Genomic DNA, 25,000 nt, shown 5'->3' with positions numbered 1-25,000 from the left:
GATTGGGGGGGAAAAAAAAAAAAAAGTAAATCCGGTCTTGGGCATAACTCGAAGGTGGCATGTGTCTATGGATCGTTAACTCGTATTTAGCAGTCAACATGTTAAGAAAAGCCTTAAATATTTACCTAACTTTGTTTTGTTCTTTTACCAGAGGTTTGTTATGGTTTTCCTCTCCTCATTTTTTTGTGGAAATGTAGCATTTATAACACTTTAAAAACTTTAATTTTGGGCCTGTGTTGGTGTCGAGCCTGCCATTTGAGTTTGGGGCTGTGCTGTCTTTAGCTTTGTGGAGCCAGACATTGGTGAAGTGCTGCTTTGGCTTTTTTTGATATTTTGTTACCCTGGTACTGCTCTGCAGCAATTCTAACCTATATATATATATATATATATATATATATATATATATATATATACACACACACATATATTTTTTAACATATCAACAGTCTCTAGGGGGACATCACCAAGAAGAAAGGGCAATTGTGCTCGATTTACCAAGGGAGAAGGATTGTGCTACAAAGATACTTATATAGAAAAAAAACTGGGTTGCGACACCAGAAAAGGTTGAGAACCACTGCCCTAAGCAATTCGGTCAAATAAAAGTAATATTTTTCAGCACAATAACAATATACAACCACAAGGTGGCATTGCATTTTATTTAAACAATTTGGTCGCAAACCCAGCTCAGGAGATAGAGCCACCAACTCCAGATGCCAGCAAGGGATTCAAAATCCTAATGAAGCTGTAGAACCCGACGAGGGTCCCAGTGGGGGTCAATCAAGGCTTTAATGTGTGCCATACCTCTAAGTTGCCTGCCCCCATCGGGGACGGCGAGGTTCTGCTTGTGTTTTAAATCTCTCGCTCTCTCATCGCCAAAGTTCAAAGCCCTCCACTGCCGTCTGGTTCCCATTTAGGGCTTGTCGTCCTTGCACGTCATTGTCAGTTCTATGGAAGCCCATCTGAAATCCATTAGGCCTAATTATCCAGCTTTAGATTCCCTATAACAAACCACCCCCCCACCCCCCAACAATCCATGCCACCCCGCTTCTCAGTGCAGACAAACAGCCACCCTTTTCAGACCAATAAAGCAACACGCCGGGAGTGTAATATCTTAATACGCACAATAGCGCGGTGGGGGTGGGGGTGAGGGTGAGGAGGGGGTCCGGCCGCCAGAGGCTCCCGTAGTACAAAGTGTTATTGTTTACAGATGTAGTGCGTCCCCCCTTGCTTTACTTCACTGTTCTGTCCCTGGAGTAAAGAGAAAGCAGCTATGCCAGCTCAGTGCCATTTTGCTGGGAGCAGATTCGTGTTATTCCATGACTGGGGCTGGGAAGGATCGAGCGAGCAAGCGACGAACAAAACATATCTGTTTGGACTGGAGACTGCAATGCAGATTAAGACGCAGCTGCTACCATGCGCCATTGAGCTGCGGTCTGGGGAAAAGCTGGTGAGGCACATCCCAGGACTGGATGCTTGAAATAAAGCGAACCGTCCCATAATGTCGGCCTCTCTCGCCCTTTGATTCGTGAATGACGCTTTGGCCTTTTACTTCATATGTGGTTAAAAAGCTTCCTAATGGAATGTGCAAAGCAACTGAGCGTCCTTCCGTTCACGACTACCTCGAAGTAGGGGGGGGGGTCGGGGTGGTGGGTGGCAAGAATCCCTTCATATATGAAGTGTAAAAGGCACTTTCTTCCTCTTTCCCTGCCCGAAGCAGAGGCACCAGTTGTTCACTTGAGAAAGAAGAGAGGAACTCATGGATAAGGATTTCAGTGGGATAACAGAGTGGATATTTAGGCCAGGAAAAGGGAAAATTGTAAGGAGAAAAGGAATCCTGGGGTACAGAAAAAATGGGAGAAAGAATGGAGGGCTGGGGTCCAGAATGGGAACCAAAGTGGAGAAAGAAAGGGAAAAGGGATAGAGGAGAGTGGATGGGAAGTGACACGGAATGAAAAAATAAACAGGGACAAAAGAGGAGACAGGGTGGTCGTACGCCATATCCATGCATCTATCGACCTTATATAATGTCATCCATATCTCTCTCTCTATAAAATCCTACGTGTCTGTCTGTCTGTCCGCTTTTCACGAGAGAACTGCTTAACGGGTTTAGATTGCGTTTTTTATTCTACAATTTGCTTGAAGATTCCGGTTGATTTTGCAACTTCTCTCATCGCACTCAGTATCATAGTTCGCTTGTTGTGCCGATTTATTCATGCTAATCTGAGAGAGGCGCAGCGGGCCGAGGCCTCAGGAGTAGGGAGCTGGGCGGTGCCCACCTCACTCACACGTCAGCCTCAGGGCATATCTTACATCTGCTTAGTTAGTGAACGAGAGAACCACATTAACGAATTCAGTTTGTGCTTTTTTTTTTTTTTTTCTAGAATTTGCTTGAACATTCCAGTTCATTTTGCAACTTCTCTCATCACACTCAGTATCATAGTTCGCATGCTGTGCTGATTTATTCATGCTAATCTGAGAGAGACGCAGCGGGCCGAGGTCCTCCTCACTCACACGTCAGCCTCAGGGCGTATCTTACATCTGCTTAGATAGCGAATGAGAAAACTACTTAACGGATTTAGGTTTTTCTAGAATTTGCTTGAACATTCCGGTTGATTTTGCGGTAAGTATCATAGTTCGCTTGCAGCACTGATTTATTTGTGCGAATCTGAGACAGAGGCTGGGGGCCAAGGGGAGGGGAAGCAGGTGGGGCCTTCCTCACTCATGCGCCAGCCTCCATTCGAGTCGCTTGTTGGAGTGCACCTTGCCTCTGCTTAGCTAGCGATACCCGTTTGTTCAGCAGACATCATCATCTAGAGATTGTTAAAAGTTTGACGTTTTTGAGACAGAGATCACAGCTTCTTGTGTCGTAGAAGGTAGCTGCTCATTGGCAGGGATATCACGGCCACGTGCTTTTCTCCCCATGCGGGGGCCAATCTCTCGTCAGAGCTGAACACGATCAGATTAGAATTAGAAAACAATCTAGACGAGAACAGGCCATTCAGCCCAACAAAGCTCGCCAGTCCTATCCACTTGCTTCCTCCAAGAAAACATCAAGTCGAGTTTTGAAAGTCCCTAACGTCTTACTGTCTACCACACTACTTGGTAGCTTATTCCAAGTGTCTATCGTTCTTTGTGTAAAGAAAAACTTCCTAATGTTTGTGCGAAATTTACCCTTAACAAGTTTCCAACTGTGTCCCCGTGTTCTTGATGAGCTCATTTTAAAATACAAGTCTCGATCCACTGTACTAATTCCCTTCATAATTTTAAACACTTCAATCATGTCACCTCTTAATCTTCTTTTGCTTAAACTGTAAAGGCTCAGCTCTTTTAATCTTTCCCCATAACTCATTCCCTGGAGCCCTGGAATCAGCCTAGTCGCTCTTCTCTGGACCTTTTCTAGTGCTGTTATGTCCTTTTTGTAGCCTGGAGACCAAAACTGCACACAGTACTCAAGATGAGGCCTCACCAGTGCATTGTAAAGGTTGAGCATAACCTCCTTGGACTTGTACTCCACAGATCAAGGCGCTATATAACCTAACATTCTGTTAGCCTTCTTAATGGCTTCTGAACACTGTCTGACAGTTGATAGCTTGGAGTCCACTATGACTCCTAAATCCTTCTCATAAGGTGTACTCTCGATTTTTCGACCGCCCATTGTGATACAGTGCCAACGTTTGACACTGGAGGGTACCTACCTTCCGCATGGCCAGAGATATCTTGTCAACTTTTTACATTTTTGGCAAAGAGATCACAGCTACATTCTCGCCCCTGATAGCAAAACCAAAAATATTGTATATGACGAGACCCTCGGATATGAAAGCTATCAATATAAATTCAATACAAATTATTACTTTTTTTAAAGTTTGTCCTGTTATCATTACTACTCGGGCAGCGCCACGGGGGACAGCTATTCTTGGATAAATAGGAAGTGTGTTATCCACCGGACTTCCATAATGGCTTTCATGTCTACCTCATATAGTGGCTTTCACAGCGATGCTTTTCATATCTCTCTCTCTCCAGCCTTAACAATACATTTCATATCTATACAGCCAGACTGGACAAGCACTACAGAAACATTTGTTAACCATATTTAAAAAAAACGGAGTGAAATGACCAGAATGTAAAAAAGGAAAGAGAGGTGGGCTAGTGAGAATAAGACAAAGTGGGATAAAACAGACAATGAGATCAGAGGAGGCGAATTTTAGGGCTGATGAGATTAGATGACTCAACATCAAGGAGCACAAAATATCATCAAAATATGGCAGACGTGGAGGATAAAATCGGGGGCAACAAGAAGATGCGGGGGATGAACGGGGTGCAGCACTGCAGATAGAACGGGAATGAGAAGTCGTAATGGGCTTTGACATTAATGTCCGCTCCTCTTCTTACCTGAATGCGGCAAGATACTCTGCATCTCCCATGGGTGGGTCCAGAGCCCCAGTCCAGGCTACATTAACATTAAAACCTTCGCCTGGTCCAGTCCCGACCTGAAAAAGAAAGAAGGCTCGTGTCAGAAAACGTGCACAGTCAGCCATTACACTGCCATTCAGGCATCTTCTGAGCGTTCATTCGCGGCAGCGACACAAACAATCATGACGTCTCCAGGTCTACAGATGAAATGGCGACTATCTGCCTACAATAAAAAAGTATGAAAGAAGTATGTACACACATACAGTATACTGCATATATGATGCATGCAAATCAGCCACAACATCTAAACCATCTGCCAAATATCGTGTAGGTCCACCTCGTGATCTGTCAAGGCATGGATTTCACAGGACCTTCGGAGGCATCCTGTGGTATCTTAGCAGCAGACCCCTCACACTCTGCAGTTTGGGAGGTGGGACCTCCATGGATCAGACATCCCACAGATGCTTGACTAGACTGAGATCTGAGGAATTTGGAGGCATTTAACTGTTTGCCATGTTCCTCCAACCATTCCTGAGCAATTTTTAGAGTGTAGCATCCTGATGAAAGAGGCCACTGCCATGGCAGAATACCGAGGTGTACGTGGTCTGCAAGAATCTTCACGTTGGTCGTATGTGTCCAAGTAACACCCACATGAAGGTCAGGACCCAGGGGTTTCCCAGCAGAACTTTACCCAGAGCATCACACCACCTCTGTCTGGGTTGCCTTCTTCCCATAGTGCATCCTGCTGCCATTAATACTCCACCTGGTTGTTCACATGTTCTAAACAGAGAACGTGATTCTTCAGAATCACTTCAGGCCCCGAGTATAACACAAGCTGGGAGGGACGGCATGCTGATGGCAGGCCCTGAAATTTAAGTGCAGCTTCTGACATGACTGACCACCCCATTCTGTTGCACAGCCTTGAAACTCAATGCCTGCTACCCTATCCATAATGGCTTCCTGGCTTGTGCCCATTGCTGCCAGGATAGGCAATAGCCTGGAGTTGGCCCAGAATTGGGTATGAGATTGTCATATTAAATGTTTTTAGGATGTGCTAGCAACATGTGACAAAGAGGCTTTGAGATCAAACGCTTCCATACATACCATATTTACTCGCGTATAAGTCGGGTCTTGAAACCTGAAAAACCGATCATAAAATCAGACCCCGATTTATATGCCCGTTCAAAAAAAATTTTTTTTTTTTTTTAAAACATCTTCTTGCCTCCTCCAATCTCACACCAGTTTCTCAGACACATCGAATTTTGTTGCAGCAGTGCAGTTACCAAATTCTTTTGCCACTTCAACAATGTTTAATTTAAAACTAGCTTCATATTTTCTTCTGATCGAATGTAGATAAGGGATGTCTTAGGAAAAAGTTGTATGAGGGTGTGAGATACAAAAAACATAAAACAGTGCAAAACATATAGTCATGTAGGCACAATACATAGAAAAAAAAAAGCAGTGTGCTCCGTGGTTCCTCTCTCAGGTGGGCGTTTGCGTATCATAATCTCTTGGACCAATAAAAAGAGTTTCCGCATTCAACTTATACGACCAACATTATAAAATACCAGAAATTATACTGTAAAATTAAGCCATTACTTATCCAAGAGTATATATGGGATACAGAGACAGGGCAGTAAATAAAATAATAAGATTATGATCAGAAGATGCGGGGGCAAGGACAATACCGAAAGTCAAAGCTGATTATTTCACTGTATTATTTCTGCAGTGCATCATCTGTAGAAATTTATTTTGTAATGCATGTAGTAATAAAATGTATTGCACTTTTTCATTCTAGCATAAGGTGCCTTGCCAACATTTGTAGTAATACAAGGTTTGTGATGTGCCATCTGTTCGAAAGTTGAATGCAATACATATGTCTCTGTTACATGACATTTGCTGCTGGACTTACGAAAGCAGTTTTAATGTTTGAAATGCGCCACCTGTTGGAGTATCAAATATAATATATATGCCTCTGTTACATGACATTTGCTATTGGGCTTACAAAAGCAGTTTTAATGTTTGAAATGCGCCACCTGTTGGAGTATCACATATAATACATATGCCCCTGTTACATGATATTTGCTATTGGGCTTACAAAAAAAGTTTTAATGTTTGTGATGCGCCATCTGTTGGAATGACAGATGCAATGCATTTTATTACTACAAATGTTTGTCTTGCGCAATCTGTTGGAATAACGGAGACATGGTAACCAGATGGGCACACAGATACAGACACTTGCCATTCTTATAGAGAGGATTAAAGGACCAGAATATGAACACAAAGGGTAAACGGGTCAAAACTGGGAGAACTAAACCAAATTTGGAATCATTACTAAGCACAAAACTCTGAACACTATACAAGTGGGTCTCGGGTTAGAACAGTTCTGCAGAAACAATTTTTTTTCTTTTCACCTCGGTATCTTTTTTGGTGATAACATTTTTATTGATAAAATGGAACATGAATGCAGAAAAGGAAAACCAACAATAACTGATTTTTGAGCAATATAAGAACAAACACAAAACACCACCCCACTGGTGTCCACCCACCCCACCTTTTTGCCTGAATCTCAATTTCATCAAGCAACTTCTTTTTTTAAAAAAAAACAAACAAAAAAAAAACAACCTTACAATTGAGATATTGATACTGTGACCACAACGGGGGCGCCTCAGAAACAATTACACCCAACACTGTTCCGGGTTCAAACAAAAGACTTATTTGTCACTACCACCTTTAAGGGAACACAACCACTATTAACCCCAATATTACCCCAACCCAATCATAACCCCAAACATGGATTCATTCACTGCTCCTTCTCTTGGTCCACTCTCATGTGAGAAGTGGGCTCAGACCAAGAAATGAATTGCTTGCTGAGAGCACTTCTGGGTCACGTGGAAACCAGGGCTGATCTCACCCAAACCCCCACCCCAGAGCCCTCTAGCAGCACCCAAGGACCCCAAAAAGGCTGCACTGCCGCACTGCAAGTCTCATGCAACCCAGCTGGTGATCTAACTGAGATCAGCCCAGAGGAACACTGCCACCTTTGGGGTGAGGGTATGAACTGCTCCTGGCGTGTATTTTCACCTAGTCATCCATCCAATATTCATTCCTTCATTCTCAGTTAAGAAGAGAATTGTATGGCATCCTGGATGGGTTGTGTCTCCAGTTCCACCATATTTCTATTATATTGCCCTGGTCAGGCAAGAGATCACCCTTTTTTCCCCAGTCAGGATGCCTGTCCATCCTCCTTAGTACTTATAACATGAATGAGGACGTATCAGCCATCACTAACTTTGAGGAGACTTTCAACATTTCCTGTCCCGTATTCCAAATAACGATATTTTATTTAGCCAATACAGCTCAAGGACCTCACATACAGATAAAGAAGACTTGAGCTGGGAGAACATTTTGCCGGAGTTGTTTGTGAGGATGGGACAGCAGGCTGCTTTGCTGCTCGTGTTGATCGACACATTTACAACACAAAAGACTCTAATGGAGAGGTGCAAAGGAATTTAAGGTGGGCCAGGATTACAAGTTTTTTCGTAGGCTTCAGGGATTGTAGTGTTGATTAGCAGCCAAAGAATAATGAGACACAGAATGAGCCGCTACATGACAATCTCTTCTGTGCCCCTCATGCAATATAAGAAATTAAAAAAAAAGGTGAAGGTCTCGGTAAGGTTGACTTCTCAGGTCATCAAAACATTTTGACGGCGTTTTTGGACATGTCTGCTGTTGCAAAATGAGAGGAGCAATAAACCATGGAATTAAATTAAGGGATTAACAGCAACAATTGGCTTCTCAATTAAGAAACTGGTTGGAGTTTGAAGCCCTGATTTAGCTGATCATCTGTCAGCTCATTTCACATCTCATTTTTGATTTGGCTGCCATTTAATGAAGAAAAGAATCAATTCAGAGGACTGAATCCTTATAGACAGGGCCATTAAAATGAAGGGGAAAGGAGTTAATTAGCAGTGAAAACTGGTCACTGATTAGGAAAAGGATTAGAATGAAAACCTGCAGCCACTGCGGCCCACCCCTGATTTAGATTAATAGGATTGATGAAGCTTGCTGGGCTGAATGGCCTGATCTAGTCAAAAGTTGTTGTAACGTTCTGGGGAGAACAGGCAAACTCCACGCAGACAGCGTCCTGGCCAGCGTTCAAATGCTGGACTCTATAGCTGCAAGGCAGCCGCGCCGCCTCAAAGTGAAGCAGTAATTCTTCTTTTCTTTTTTCTTACAAGATGAATCCTCCCAGACCTATCAGGCCTAACTGCTTCTTAAGCAGCCTCAGGATCGCTTTGATATTTCACATGGGCAGGATGCGTCTGAAATGGAAACAGATGAGGCTGCCTGTCCACTGCCAGCTTCTTCGGCAGCCCTTACTCCCACCCCCCCCCTTTGAACTTTACTAAATAATGCAGTATAGAACAAAGACCCCTTTGAGGGGCACACACCGGTCCAACTAGACGGGCTAGGCCACATCTGTATTTTAAACATGTAAAGCCACTGCCTGGACAACTCCTAACCCCACAACCCCAGTTTGTACTTCTAGGAATGGACGACGCTGCAGACGTTACATTCTTCATGTCCAGATACTCCCCTGGTGCTGCACTCCGCAAACCCTAACATTATAGGACCAGGTCAGCAGGGTTGGGTTTAAGGGTCCACACTCACCTCGTTCGGGGCGCCACTGCCAGGGAAAAAATTTCCATTGTCGTAGCGATGCAGCGAAATGTACAGCACGTTAGGGTCGCTGTAGAAGACTTCTTGAGTCCCGTTGCCATGATGGACATCCTGCATTGAAGAGAAGGAATAATTTGACCTCATTAAGACTGCGGCAATAAGCCGATTGGAAAAACATCCTCACGGGCAGACGCCTCCAAAGGTTTTCCATCCTAGCCTCTTCCATTTGCTTTCTGTAAAACGTCTATTCTAGTGTTTAACATGTAATTTTCAATTCTAATTTGCACCCTTTCAGAGGGCTAAAAAAAAAAAAAAATCCAATGCGGATTAGAATTGCGTGCAGATAACATTTGCGCTCGAGAGCTGGACGTGCTGTAAGAACGATATATTTGTGTTATTAGTTATTACACCTCTTGTGGTAGGTCTTTCAGCTGAAAGGAAAGGAATTGAATATAAAAGGGGAAAAAGCGTCAATCTTTATTATTCATCCGACTCGCCATCATTACTCATAACTGAATCGTCGTCTTTCCAGCTACCATCATCATTACCTTCACCTTCGTTTCCCCATAGAATTTCATCTTCGGATCCGTGCAAAGCATTGCTTATGCAACACTTCTTGGAAACATCTGACGATAATGCTCTCCGGGGTGGCCTTCCATGCAGCTGACACCCACTGCGCTACTTCTGAAGGAGCCGCGTGTTTGATTTTTCAAAACTGGCGAGGGCCGGTTGAAGGAACGGTGCGGATTAGAACCGCAAACTAACTTTTTTTCCCCCATTTAAGAAATTGCCAAAAACTGAATGCAGATTAGGTTCGAAAATATAAGGGATTATGGAATGAACTGCATAACAATTTATTTAAAGACGACACATTTGAGCTCCCTAGAACGCTCTGTGATTTGACCAGTTTTGTCTTAAAGTGCTCTGGGCTACTGCTCACAATGAAAGGCACTATATAAAACTGTTCTGCCTGGCTTCTTAAAACCCACGTTTGGAATTGTGCCTGCAGTTAATGGTGTTATCTTCTATATAAACGTCTTTTTGTGGGAGTGGTGTGTATCTGTCTGTCCGGGCTGGAAGTGCGAGGCTACAGCATGAAGCTCCAAGAAAGCGACTCTGTCGTCAAAGTGAAACCTCAGAGAAAAGAGAGAAACTCGCTTAGCCGCTGATACACAAGGAAGGTGAACACGTCAGCAAAACGAAACCTCAGAGGAAACAGAAACTCGCTTAGCCAATAACAGACAAGCGAGGTGAACACATCGGCAAAACTAAACCTCAGAGGAAACAGAAAATCAGTTAGCCATTGATAGACAAGCGAGGCGAGCACATCGGCAAAACTAAACCTCAGAGGAAACAGAAAATCAGTTAGCCATTGATAGACAAGCGAGGCGAGCACATCGGCAAAACTAAACCTCAGAGGAAACAGAAACTCAGTTAGCCATTGATAGACAAGCGAGGCGAGCACATCGGCAAAACTAAACCTCAGAGGAAACAGAAAATCAGTTAGCCATTGACAGACAAGCGAGGCGAGCACATCGGCAAAACTAAACCTCAGAGGAAACAGAAACTCTCTTAGTTGCTAATGCACAACTAATGCGATTGATTGGTAGAAATCTACGGATTCTAGGAGCCCAGGCTTTTTACAGCAAAGGCTTACACAGCTAGTATAAAATAAAAGCTGATATGGCTAAAGACCATTGTAACAGTACTTACTATGTAAGGTGCTATACAAGACCAACTGGACGGGTTTCCTATTTTGACGTAATGTGCCGGGTGATATCTTAAAACAGAGACTGGTACGGCGTATTTCTTTACAAAGAAGTAGGCTATAGCAATTACTGATCGATAGTACGATACAGTTGATAGCGAGGAGTCCACTATAACTCCTAAGTCCTTCTCATAAGGTGGACTCTCGATTTCCCGACCGCCCATTGTGTATTCAAACCTCATATGTTTACTTCCTATGTGTAATACTTTACATTTACTGACATTAAATTTCATTTGCCACAAATCTGCCCAAGCCTGTATGCTATCCAAGTCCTTCTGTAATGATATAACGGATTCCAAATTATCTGCTAATCCACCTATCTCGGTATCATCTGCAAACTTAGCCAGCTTGTTATTTATATTCCTATATAAATCATTCACTGCAAAAAATGAAATCTAAGCAAGTGGAAAAGTATTGATACCGTGACATTAAATCTTGTTTTCCTTATTGTAAGAATTATCGACTTATCAAAACATGTGTATTTATGATCATTTAGCTTACTTTAAGAAATCTTGTCAAGTAAATTTTGCGTACCCCATTGATAGATTTGTTTGCTAAATAAAAGCAGAACTCCTCCCATTGAAAGCTTTTTTGGGTCTCTAGTTTTTGCACATGCATTTTTGGCAGCGATTTCTATTTATTAAACATAGCAGCAGCACCAGCACTGCCCCCTGCTGGTCACCACTCTTAACATCGGCCAGTTCTGATGAGGTTCATCGCACCTTCATCCTCTGCTTTCTGTGCCTGAGCCAATTCTGCAGCCATCTGCATACACCACATTCTGACCTCCCACCTCTGAGTTTGATGCCCACTCTGTCACGTGGCACCTCATCAAATGCGTTCTGATAACATTCCCTGTTTGCTCTCCCAACAGAATATTGATTGGTTTGGCTTATTACTTTAATTAAACATTTATGTTAGGATTGACTGTGCAAAGCACTACATAAGACTGATAAAACATTTAACAAATTCTGTTCATAATACTTGTGTTACCATTTATTATAAAAGATTAGGCTCACCCGCCTTTTAAGTTGACCACTTCTTAAGGCAATTCAATATGTAGATCAATTTGATATTTTATACAAACTCATTAATTTGGTTATATTGCATTTAAGCGGTACTACTTCAATACTCGTAGTTTCTGTTATTTTTGTGATGAAATTTAAACTTTTTTTCTATATCAAGGTCGCCCTTTTGAACCCCCCTGATATTTACTACACGGTGAGGCATTTGTACTCCATTACATTAATTATTTCCAGAGACATAATTTTGTCTATTTTTCCAGCGCATCGCGCACAAAAGCAAGGGAACGATGGGAGCACCAGAACTCTGCTCACATCATGTCACTTCGTACCGCAAGCTGCAAGTAGTAAGTCTGTGATAAGCGGAATACCGCTACGCTTTCCACTCACGGGACGGAAGGACAATCCTGACCGCTTTTATATAGTAAGGAAGAAGATATCGCACAGTCTGGAGTAGAAAATCATCTTTTACCTGGAAAAACAAAACTACAAATCCCATCGTGCATTGCAAAATGGACAGGGCGTGTGTGAAACTCCGCGCCTGCGTAGCACTCACGGGACGGAAGGACAATCCCGACCGCTTTTATATAGAAGGATGCTACTGAAGATAAGCACCATTATGCACTGAGGCAGTTTAATTAAATTATCTGTCTACATTGTTCTTTATTTCAAAGGGACCCCTCATCCAACATTAGGTTTCATATTCATGCAAAGCCCTAATCATTCCAAAGCCATTGGCACTTCTTACCCAGTCCACTATGAGAATCTTGCTCGCGTTGAGTTTGTGTTGTAGTTGCTTTGCTGCAATGGCGACTGAGTTGAAGAAACAAAACCCCCTAAAAACAAAAGCACATTGGGGAGGGAGGCAGAGTTAGAGCTGACAAAGTCAGAAAAAAAAAAAGAAAAAAGAAAAGAAATAAATCAACTTCCTCCCTTACAGACCACCACCACCACCACCACCACCACCCCCATCCCGTCACTATCAACCCATAAATATCCAGTTTAGGATAGAATTATCCTGACATCATTATGGAACATCTGGCACTGATTAGCACTTGAAACACACAGACGCTCCACATTTAGGACCCTCGCGCTTCATGGCAGGTGATGCGGCAAAGGGGAACTGAAGTGGAGCCAAGATGAGTGGCCACGGAGCACGCTGGCCCTAACGCCGAGGTTCAGGCCATACAACAGACACCGTGTGTAGGGGTGGCCATGCCAGGTAGAGAGTCAGGGAGCAGATTATTTTTTTCTTCCCTGTTTTCTGTCACAACTACAAAGATTACATGGATATGCAAAGAAGAAAAACAAAAAGGATGTTCATAATACCTTCAGAGAGTTTTCAACTTTTTTTATATTTTATTATGTTGTAGTCTTGTGCTAAACTCATTTAACTTTATTAGCCCCCCCACCCCCACCCCATTTCTACCAACACTCCACAGCTCAGGATGATAAAGAGAAACGCCTTGTTGATGTGAAAGGTCAGAGGAGAATGGCTGACAGAACGGCTACTGTGACTCGCATCACCACACCTGGGGGCAACAGGACAGCACCTCAGTCCTCGTCTGCTAGGCAGTCTGTGCAGATGTTTAATTTGCTCTGTGCCAGCAGGTGGCACTGGTGTGAAACTGTAGCACACACGGAAAGGAAAAAAAAAAAAACCAACACTGGGACCCTCAAGGTCAGAATTTTGGTTCCAAAGTTGTCTCTCTTGTCTGTAAGGTCCTTGAGAGCAACTATGGAAAATTTGGTACAGATCAGTCAAAGGGAACGTTCAGAAGGACATTCTACATTTTATATACACATATATATATATATATATATATATCTCACACTCACACATATTATATATATATATATATATATATATATATATATACACACACACACACACACAGTAATCCCTCGCTATATCGCGCTTTGACTTTCGCGGTTTCTCTCTTATCGCGGATTTTATATGAAAGCATAACTAAATATATAACGCGGATTTTTCGCTGCTTCGCGGGTTCTGTGGACAATGTGTCTTTTTACTTCCTGTACATGCTTCCTCAGATGGTTTGCCCAGTTGATTTCATACAAGGGATGCTATTGGCGGATGACTGAGAAACTAACCAATCAGAGCACGCAGTTAAGTTCTCCTGACTGAGAAGCTAACCAATCAGAGCACGCAGTTAAGTTCCTGCGCGCTGAATGCAGTGTTAACCAGGAAGTCTCGTCTCGCTCATTCAGCATCAACGTGTTTCGCTGTGTAAAGAGTTGTGCTCTTTTGTGTTTATCTTTGTGCATAGTCAAGCCCTTCATTATGGCTCCAAAACGATCTGCTACTGCTTCAGGGGCCGTGCCCAAGCGCAAACGGAAGATGTTACGATTGCCGAAAAGGTAAACGTTTTGGATTTGTTGAAGGCTACGATACTTTTTATTTAAAAAGTAGGAAAGGAATATAAGATCTACAGCCGCAGTGTCCTTTTAACCAGGGTGCAAAACAAGTTGTAAGTGGATGTAATAAGGCAGTAGTCTGGATGGAATCTGCTTTAGGGATTTGGATTGAAGACTGCCAGAAGAAGAACAACGGCAGTGCTACACAATCGCCTGAAGTGGCTCCTTTACAAGGGCTGCAACGCTCTCCTTTGTTGTGCAGTAAAATTAAACTCATCGTGTCATTGTTGGTGAGTAACCATAATTAATTTTCTACTTACAGTACTTAATACATGTATGTACGTTTACTGTCACTGTACACACATTTACTGTATACTATTTTTGTTGCATTGTACGTATTTATTGCTGGTGGCATGTCTATCGTAATGGCTGTAACATGATATCGGAGACACTCAATATCTTTAAAATAATATTTAGGTTTTACTGTATATAAACAGTGTGTTTATATACATAATTTCAATGAATCTTACCTAATATCTAAGAGAATACAAAGGGATTATGCTGTATAACTCTGCAGGTAATATTTATAAACAGTGTGGGAGAGTTTATAAGGGCTTAAAATATATAAAAATAACCATACAAACATATGGTTTCTACTTGTGATTTTCACCTATCGCGGGGGTCTGGAATGCAACCCCGTGATCGAGGAGATATGTATATATATATATATATATATATATATATATATATATATATATATATATATATATATCCATCCAACGCCTGTCTGTCCGCTTTTCATGAGAGAACTACTTAATGGATTTAGATCAGGTTTTTTCTATAATTTGCTTGAACATTCCGGTTGATTTTGCAACTTCTCTCATCATACTACTAAGTATCATAGTTTGCTTGCGGTATCGATTTATTTGCGTGAATCTGAGATCCATGCAATGGGCTAAGGGGCAGAGCCCTCCTCACTCGTGCACCAGCCTTGGGGCGTATCTTACATCTGCTTAGCTAGTGAATGAGAGAACTACTTAACGTATTTAGATTGAGTTTTTTTTTTTCCCCCCCCCTAGAATTTGCTTGAACATTCTGGTTGATTTTGCGACTTCTCTCATCGAGCTAAGAATCGTGGCGTGCTTGCAGGAGTGATATATTCATGCTAATCTGAGATAGAGGCTGTGGGCCGAGGGGAGGGGGAAGCGTGACATCAGGAGTGGGGAGCCGCGCAGGGCCATCCTCACCGTCTTGTTTCACCACTGCGCGTCGTGTAACTGAGGGGGACTGCTAGTATATACACACACACAAATGTATATATGTATATAATAAAACACACATGCAGAATATACATGGAGACATGTATACATCCTATAATCAAAACTATGTGGAGAGCATAAGTTTCCAAGTGTAAATTACTTACAGGCCCCCCTCTGCACACACACCAAGCACAAACACATGTACACAGTGGCCTTTATAAACTGTAGTCCAGACTGTACTCTGTGTACATATTTATAGCACACAAACATCACACACACACACACAATAATATTTCACATTTTATACTCCTCCCAAATTACCTGCTTGTAAAACCGAGACACTTACATGGCATTGGATGGTTCAGCATGGTGTCCTGGCGGCCTCACTATGGCAAAACCATTCTGGAAAAGGGAAGGGAGCCATTAAGAGATCATCATAGCTGTTCAAAGATTTATGTCAGCATGATGCTACTTCAAATTACAGTAACGCAAGTAAAAAAATTAAGAACTGCCAAAATAAATACCCCCAAGCTTTAACCCTCCTCAACCCCTCCCTCGCCCAAAAGCCTTCCTCTGTTTTGCTTCTGGAACGTTGGCAGGGGCGAGCTGGCAGCCAAGACGATGGGCAGAGAGGCCTGTCATTTTTCTTGTTGAAAAGTTCTGTAAACACCCGGCAGTAGCTCTTGCGGGTGCTGTCTTTCCGCCAGACGAGAGGCCACGCTTGCTTATTGTTACCAATGAAAAACCGGGCAGCACTGCGGGACCTGATGATACCAGCGCCTCAGCCGTTTGCCAACCGGCTCAGAGCACATCATGTAAGTAAAGGAAGTGGAGCCTCAAGCTGAGGGGAGCTGTTATTTAGATCCCAGCAGTGGCTCTGTCATCACTCACACACTTTGACAGTACCATCGGATATTCTTACTCTCTGTGTCAAGTGACTGATGGATATTCGCTTTGCCACCACCGGGCCAGACTTCTAATGCTGCAGGTCATAGTTTACAACCAGCAATGCCAACACAAAAGTCTGAATGTCCTCAGTTTGCGACATGTTTCAAAGTAAGACCACTTTTAAAAAATGTCCCACTAGCTGATGCAAAAAGATTGTCTACCTTAAGTTCTCCCTTGGCCACCCTGAAGGCCAACTCTGTGACGCTGCCAGCAGCCATTCGGGCAGATGTGGACGTATGCATCTCGTTCCAAATGGTGTCGCTGTCCACCTGTCAAGATACAAAATTTGGGATCAGCAAAGAACACACTGAAAGTGGACAACTGCGGCACAGGAACACAAAAGTAGTCAACCCCCATCCACCTGTTGGCATGGTGGTCCTGCTTAAGGCTTGCATTTCGTGACCAGTTGGGAGGACGATGCTGAACATTGTAGCACATCATACAAATTACACAGAATATTAGGATAAACACAGGAGAAATATCAAATCTAAGCTGCGGTGTCGAAAATGGGAGGAGTTTCTCATCAGGGGCAGGGCCAAACCTGGGGAAGCTGATCTAGGAAGGTGGGGGTGTAAATTTCAGTGAAGCCAGTTGACTGGTCTTAAGGGAGGGTGGGGTCAAACCTGGTATAGGACGGCAAGTCAGTTAAACTATAGCCAGGTGGGAGGTCTCAAATCTGGGGATGCTGAAATTAGAAAAGTGGAGCACAATTCTTCCATCTCCAATCACCAAATGATAATAGAAATTCACTTGGTCTTCACAGAGAACCTCCAAGTTCTCCTAACAGCAGTGGTGACATGGCGTCAGCATTCTCAGAACCCATCATCTCACACTGACATTTGACCTGCCCAACTTTTCACAAATTATTTTCCAAACCGTACCTGCCGAGATGCCCATTTCTTCAGCTGTTCGGGAAACCTTAATTCCTCGTCTGACCAAAGGAAATCCTCGACTTTCTTGCACACTTCCACAGGCCGTCCAGTGCGAGGGTCATCTTCAATGGACTCTCTACCTTACTTAAACGGCTTGCTGCCAAAAGTTGACTTTGTAGGATGATGGGGGCAGACTCGCCATAAACTGCAGTCATGAGTTCAGAGATCTCCCCTATACTATAAACTGGCCTTAAGAAGCTCCTAAGACTACGGAAACGTCTGCCGGATTTTAGTAGGGTGAATGGGCAGTTTATGGGGTGTGAAGGATCTTTAATGGTTTGGACTGCTCTGCTTCTACATCTCTTATTGTAAATGTCCTGTAGGGGGCGCACAGCACACCTGGTGAGACACTTTGCCGTTCCCATCACTTTCTGCACGGCTTGCGCTGAGCAGCTGCCATACCAGGATGTGATGCTCAATAGAAAGTACACTTTCTATAGCCCCTGTATGGTAAGTATCACTGAGGATACCCCAAATGTCTTCAACTACCTCAAATGATACAACCTTTGTGATCAGTGCTTGTACATGTCAAGTCCTCCGAGATATCAACTGGGTGTTTACTGTCTTCACTGGGATCCCACTGATGGGTAGCAGAGTTTGGGATCACTGCTGCATCCTGCTGAAGCCCACAACCAGCTCCTTGGTTTTACGGACATTTAGCTGGAGGCTATCTGCTTGACACCACAAAGCCACATCGATCTCTACTGACCTCATGTACGCTGCCTCATCATTACTTTGAGGTATCATCAGCAACCTTAATTATGGAATTAGAGAGTGAATGTGGCTGCACAATCATGGGTATACACAGAGTACAGCAGGGGGCTTAACACTAGAATTACCAGAGCCTACGAAAAAACTCGTAATTCCGTCCCACCTTAAATCGCTTCTTAAATCCCTTCACACCTCTCCGCCAGCGTCTTTTGTCCTCTAAATGTGGTGATAAAGAGAAGCTAGGAGCAGCCGGCTATTCCATCGCCCCACCAATTTAGAACGTGCGCAAACTTCTCTCAGCTCATGCCTTGATTGAGTATCTGGGAGTGAAGTGGAGTTTTAGAGTGGAAATAATAGATCGTTATTTGGAACACACGCATTTCATGTCTGTTCCGTTTCTACAGTAATCTGTGTCAACACATTGTTAAAACAGAAACGTTTTTTATATTCTACTAGTAGATGACAAAATGTAGGCATAAACTATTAATGTGACTAATGTAACTATTAATCAAGTGACGGTGAGATACGAAGAAGGCAGCTTCGCCAGCGTTTGTGTTTCAGAACCCTTTTTTGGGGGGTGCGTTAGTATGCATCGTGGTACACTGCAGAGCTATAGCGCGTCTTTAGTGAAAACAGCCGTGTCAGATGGGGTTGTATGGATGGATTCTGAACGCGACTGAGAGAATGAAAAGTGAATTAAAAAAAAATCACCATACATTGCACCGGCTGTTACAGACTGAAATCAAATGTATGCTTTTACTCAAAAATAGTAAGACTAAGAGCAGTTTACTTCTCAAAACGGAGTGGTGCAGGATCGAACTCACGACCTTTTGATTCCCAGGCAGGAACTGATTCTATTGCACCACGGAGGCAGTTACAATAAATGGGTGTCAATGTCGCATGTTAAGGCGGCTTTTTGTTTCTGCAGTTATATTTTTGAATAAAAGCGCAATTGTTGTGTTATATTTGAACCTTTTATGAAAATGTTTCTTTGCTATTTGGACTGCAGTCTTCATACATTAATAGTTTATGCCTACATTTTGTCATCTACTACTAGAATATAAAAAACGTTTCTGTTTTAAAAATGTGTTTACACAGATTACTGTAGAAACGGAACAGACATGAAATGCGTGTGTTCCAAATAACGATCTATTATTTCCACTCTAAAACTCCACTTCACTCCCAGATACTCAATCAAGGCATGAGCTGGGAGAAGTTTGTGCTCGTTCTAAATTGTTGGGGGGATGGAATAGCCGGCTGCTCCTAGCTTCTCTTTATCAGCACATTTAGAAGACAAAGGACGCTGGCGGAGAGGTGTGAAGGGATTTAAGGCGGGACGGAATTACGAGTTTTTTCGTAGGCTCTGGTAATTCTAGTGTTAAAACACATCCTTGTGGGGCTCCAGTGTTAAGGATGATGGTGTCACAGATAGGTTTTTCCTCACGCTGACCACCTGTGGTCTGCCCCCATTCACAGAGGCATAGGTTCAGGCCCGGTCCCTTCGTCTTCTGTTGAGGGCTGAGCTGTAGTCAATGACCAGTAGCCTTATATAATGTAAGGGTGGGGTTCAACACATGAGGGGGTAGCATTCTTTGCTGAGCTAGCCAGGGTGGTACACAAACTGCAGTGGATCAATGGAGCTGTACATGGAGAAGCAAATGCAGATCTTGATAAGCCTCACAAACACTTTCATGACTACAGATGTCAGGACGACAGCACGATAAGTCATTGACGTAAGAGGGTTTATTATTTGTTGCTACCGGGATTATGGATTATTAACTCTACTGTAGAATCAGCCCTGACCCTAACACTAAAATTATCCCCTAACAGGGATAACCTAAATCTTGAATTAAAGGCAGTGTAACGGATAGCCAGGATTCTTACCTAGCTGGGACACCTCCATAATGGAAGGACCGGGAGAAGGAACTTTCATTGGGCAATACCTCCCCCAGGACGACAGAGGGCTGCCTTCCCTGGTGGCTACAGTGCTACAGGTTTGAGGCATGAAAGCTCAACCCTGCTGGGGGCCAATGGCCACTGCCAACGGGTGCATGGACAACGGCTGAGCCCTCCTCTGCAGGGCTGCCGACTCCAGGTTTTCTCCTACCGGGTGCTCTATAAAAGGGGCTAGCTGCCACAACTTGAGTAGCCAGAGTCGGAAGGAAGTGGGCAAAGCTTGCTGTAGGAGTAGTGGAGGCAGAGAGAAAGAAGAAAAGGACGGTGTATTGGTGCTACTACTATGTGGTGCTATGGGGACAGAGACAAAAGCGTTTCCCACAGCTAAATAAAGGTGTGTTGTGTACAACACTTGACCTCTGTGTCTGTTGTATCTGGGGTTTGGAGAGCTATGCACCCCCTGGTTACCCACAGCAGAACTAATTCTAGAATCAGCCATGGGCAGCACGGTGGTGCAGTGGGTAGCGCTGCAGTAAGGAGACCTGGGTTTGCTTCCTGGGTTCTCCCTGTGAGGAGTTTGCATGTTCTCCCCGTGTATGTGTGGGATTCCTCCCACAGTCCAAAGACATGCAGGTTATGAGCATTGGTGATTCTAAACTGTCCCTTCTGTGTGCTTGGTGTGTGGGTGCCCCCTGTGGTGTAACCTTAGTCCGAAATGAAAAGAGAATTAACTCTACAATCAGTCCTTGAGGGCAAAAGAAGCATAACCCTAATCCTGAATTAACTTGACAATTATAACCTTGGAAGAGCACAAAATGAAACCCAAATCTAGAAATTAAAAGCAGAATTAACTCTAGAATGAGGCCTGGGAGTGCACAAAACTTATCACTGTGGTTAGTGTAGCAAGACCAGTCATGGAGGTGTGGGTATTTATGAGGGTGTGCATCCAGCAGGCGTTGTACCAGGCACTGCCCACCAGAGGGAGACTCCAATGAAAACTCTAGACGGGCTGCTAGGTATTCCACTCTAAGGTAAATGGCAGGTAAGCCTTTCAAGGGGGCTGCCACCGGGACCCCCTACACCAAGAAACACGATACACCAAATAAATGGATGGAGTCCATCATGGTGCGCACCACAAATGGCAAAGCGCCAGGCTGAACACAGCGGTGCTGAAGTGTGAAGCGATTGTCTGAGGCGGTTTCAATCCCCCCCTTTGACTGTTCCAAAGGAGCGAATCTGTTTTTTTTAACAACTTGACTACAGACAGCTTTTCCACAGCACCCCCACCTCCTCGCCCCCTTGCTGTTTCAAAGGCGGCCTTGCTTCCCGTGTGATTTTCTTTTTATTTCAAAACGCACATTTTTGGAGGTTTGGCATTAGAGAACAATGAAATCAGAGGAATTTCTTTTATCATTGTCATCGACATGCTGTTTCAATCAACGTGCATGAGCCGAGAAGCGGGGGGCCGGAGATCCACACAGATTAAGCCCTTATCGACACCACGCATGCTGTCCGCTCCAAGTGCCTCCCCCCCCCTTCTTTCCATTAAATAACTATTTCTACACCACAGACCCAAAACGACACTGCAATCTTTAGTGGGTATGGCAGTTGCAGAAAAATGCAGAAGCCATTAGATTTACAGGAGTCACCCGCCTCTCATGGCGCTCAGCTCTCTGTTACAGGTTAACAAACAGAACGGTGCTAAGGCAGAAGCGACTGCAGACATTCTGAATAAAGTCGATGTCAACCTTACGTGACTTCTAGTCGTAAGGTATGTCAGAACTGTCAACACGTGGGAGCGCGTCAAATTAAACAACTAAACAATGCTGGCCGCATGTCATCTTTAGCAGTCACACGCCGACTTCCCAGTACAGATGCCCGGTTTTCCGGCACTCGATAACACGCTGCCTGACGGAGCCGGTGCTGTATGAAGGGTTATCAGGTAGAGTCTCGGCCCTTTGTCTCGTTTTGCTTTTTTCCGTTCTGTTGTAGTGCGTAAAACACACAGACATCAGACAGGTCGGCTTCTCTTCCATTTAGGAGGTCCAAATCACAGGCGCTCTTTATTTCCAGTTGCTGTCTTCATTGCATTAAGCAATATACAGGCTGTCAACACTCCCGCTTGCAACTAAAGACAAAATTAGACCTGCTTGATCTGGTCGGAGCGAGTCGTGGACTAGTTGGCCCGAGTCACTGGGTATGTCACGTTAGGTGACTGCCTCCGGCTCACTAACATTATGTAGAAATGAAATCTATGAGTGAGACGCACTTAAAACACTACGGAATGTGTCATCTGACTTCTGTGTCTGTCTGCTCATTACATGTGGGACATTTGCTTCGGAATTGGATTTCCTAGTTTCAAAAGTCAGACGTGGGTTTAGGGCTCGGTCCCCCCTTCTTCTCTCCCTTCGGACTTGGCATTGACGCATCACGGTGAAATTTTCATCTCCGGTGACTCGAACACTTTGGCTGTACCTCCTTTATGTGACAATCCTTCTGTTGTCCTAACCCTTAATAAGCTTCTCAACAATCCTGATATCTCTAATCCGCATTGTAGGTAATGTCACACGCGCGCACACACACTGGGGACCGCAACTCTACTGCCGCTCCAAAGGTTGGCACCGTGTCCCACAGCCTCAATGGTCCCTCGCTGGCACCCAGACGAAGGCGTCCTCAGAGCAAGTATGCTGCTGTGGGTGCCAATGGATCTCAGATTTCGGACACAAGTCACTTCCATGCCAGGTGGTCCTTGGCAATGTCTCTGGCTTCGTCGATGTCGAGTCTTGAGTTCTTCAGGTCTACCTTGATTTGTTTGGGAGCCGTATGTTGGATTTTCCAATGCCACCAGAGGAATTTGTGTGATAGACGGCTGCCACTCATTCGACAAATGTGACCAAACCATTGTAAACGACGTTATTGGATTTGCTCTTCAATGGTTGCCTGCCATCCACAATTCTGCCGAATGACTTTGTTTTGGATGCGATTACGAATTGACACTTGCAGGATTCGACGTAGGCATCGCATCTGGAAGACTTCCTGTTGGACCAGGTCAGATCTGAGCAGTACCCGCGTTTCTGATTGGATTGGTCCGGAAGAGGCGAACTTTGATCTTCATCGAGATGTTTGTTTGTTTCCACAGGCACACGCTGCAGTTACTTATCCAATCTGGCTATGGTTTTCTGCTGTGGAGACCACCCACCTTCTTTTCTTGAACTAGCCTAGAATCCTAGCTACTTGAATTCATTAACCTGTTCAAGTTGGGTTCCATCCAAGCGGACAGTGGCTGACGAACCTTTGTCTTGTCTGCGTCGCAATGTCCTAATGCAGGGGAGTGGAAAGTCGTTCTTGGAGGGCCACTGCGGCTGCAGGTTTTTGTTCCAACCCAAATGCTTAATAAGAAGAACTTGCTCAAGTGACATTTTTCTGTTTCATTTTAGTGGTCTCGCTCGTTAAGATTTTGAGCCGTTATTGCTTTTTTAGGTCTTAAACAGCTGTGTTCTTGATTTTTATTATTAGCAATAAGACGTAAATGATAAAAGAAACCAGCAGTTCTCCGTTTACACCCGTGTGGATTTATCGTGCACGGTTTTAGTTTAATTAAATACTTGGAAGGAAAGTGAAGAGAAAAAAAGTGAAAGCCTGAGAATTACTCCTCCGTTACAAAATTCAAATCATTTGGATGATATTCTTAGAGAGGTAAAAAAAAAAAAAAAAGGATAAGAGAATGACCTGACATGGCAGAGTTAAAGCACTAACAAGCCATGAAATTAAATTATCGGCAAGGAGCGTTTTCTAATTAAGGAACTGGGTTGGAACAAAAACCTGCAGCCACTGTGGCCCTCCAGGACTGACCTTGCCCACCGCTGTCCTCAAGCCTTTTTCTCTGCCTCCCTCTGCAGACTGGATGATTGACAGCTAGAACACCTCTGATGTCACTTACTGTGTCCGCCCTCCTGGACCCGCCTCTTCCTGCCGGAAGGACTGATAACCAGGAGCTCCGCTATCTTTGTCAATTCTACCCTGAACTCGCATCTAAGACGACGCCTCTGTGATTATTGTGTGTTTTTTTACTTTCTCTGTTCAATTCAGTGATAACAGATTACCAGGCTCTTTATTGTTGTCCTCTCGTTTCTCTTACGCAACTCAATATTGCATTTTAGACATCTGCAACTCTCAATTGAACTAACCAACAATATGTTTTAGGTTACAACACTTTCAGTTCTGCCTGGGTCGGAATTTTGTTTTATACTTAAAACGTGTTCCTGCCCCATCACAATGTAACGATGGCTGGTCAAAATAAACATTAAAATGGTCTGCCATTGACATTTTCCAAACGGAGAAACAGAGATGGTCTTTGACACCAACTGGCGAACAGAGAAAAAGCAACAGGAATGTGACCCTCCCAGCTGCCACCACCCGGCCGACAAATGTTCAGTGGAAAATCTCAATCACATTTCAGATGGCTGAGCTGGGCTACATCAACTGAGCTTCTCCATAGCAGAAAGTGACAAGAATATTACAGGAAATGCACAAAGAAAAAAAAAGAAAAAGAACGACAGAGAGGAGCCGCTCTTCACTCCGACATGTCAGATCCATCAGCCAAAGGAAAAAGAAAAAGGAATGAAAGCCAAACGTCGTCACTCGGGCAGCTCTAGCCACAGCCTGGTCATTGACTTCCAAAGGGGGGAGGAGGACGACGAAGAAGAGGATTACAGCATAGAAATCCAAAATACCTACCCCCACGCCACCACAGGGCAACATGACAAACATCCGCTGGGACAAGATTCCTGAAATAAAACAAAAAAAATAATAAACACAAAAATAATGACTGAAAGGGGTTTCTTAGGATAAGGCAGCACAGAAGAAATAATATGATAAGCATGTGCTTGGGTTTCACATACACAATGGAACTGTCAGGGTGCAAGTGACCGCAACAACACAAGGCCAGCGACCCGCTGGTTAATTAGGGAAAAACAACAGAGCTCACACACACGA

General features: G+C 43.8%; 1 protein-coding gene across 6 annotated transcripts in view; it reads right to left on the bottom strand.

The window, feature by feature from the left end:
* hdac7a (histone deacetylase 7a) overlaps window positions 1-25,000 on the bottom strand; it is a 278,061-nt gene that overhangs the window by 35,153 nt on the left and 217,908 nt on the right. For all 6 annotated transcript variants that reach the window (XM_039746852.1, XM_039746851.1, XM_039746854.1 and 3 more), the window contains 6 exons: window positions 24,743-24,792; window positions 16,628-16,735; window positions 15,865-15,920; window positions 12,632-12,719; window positions 9,085-9,204; window positions 4,390-4,487 (listed from right to left, as the gene is read on the bottom strand). In XM_039746852.1, the coding sequence (XP_039602786.1) occupies window positions 4,390-4,487; window positions 9,085-9,204; window positions 12,632-12,719; window positions 15,865-15,920; window positions 16,628-16,735; window positions 24,743-24,792 (520 nt within the window). The remainder of the gene's footprint in view (window positions 1-4,389; window positions 4,488-9,084; window positions 9,205-12,631; window positions 12,720-15,864; window positions 15,921-16,627; window positions 16,736-24,742; window positions 24,793-25,000) is intronic.

Source organism: Polypterus senegalus, chromosome 3 (genome assembly GCF_016835505.1).
Source record: "Polypterus senegalus isolate Bchr_013 chromosome 3, ASM1683550v1, whole genome shotgun sequence".
Classification (NCBI taxonomy): Eukaryota; Metazoa; Chordata; class Cladistia; order Polypteriformes; family Polypteridae; genus Polypterus; species Polypterus senegalus.
This window is presented reverse-complemented; position numbering and strand designations above follow the sequence as displayed.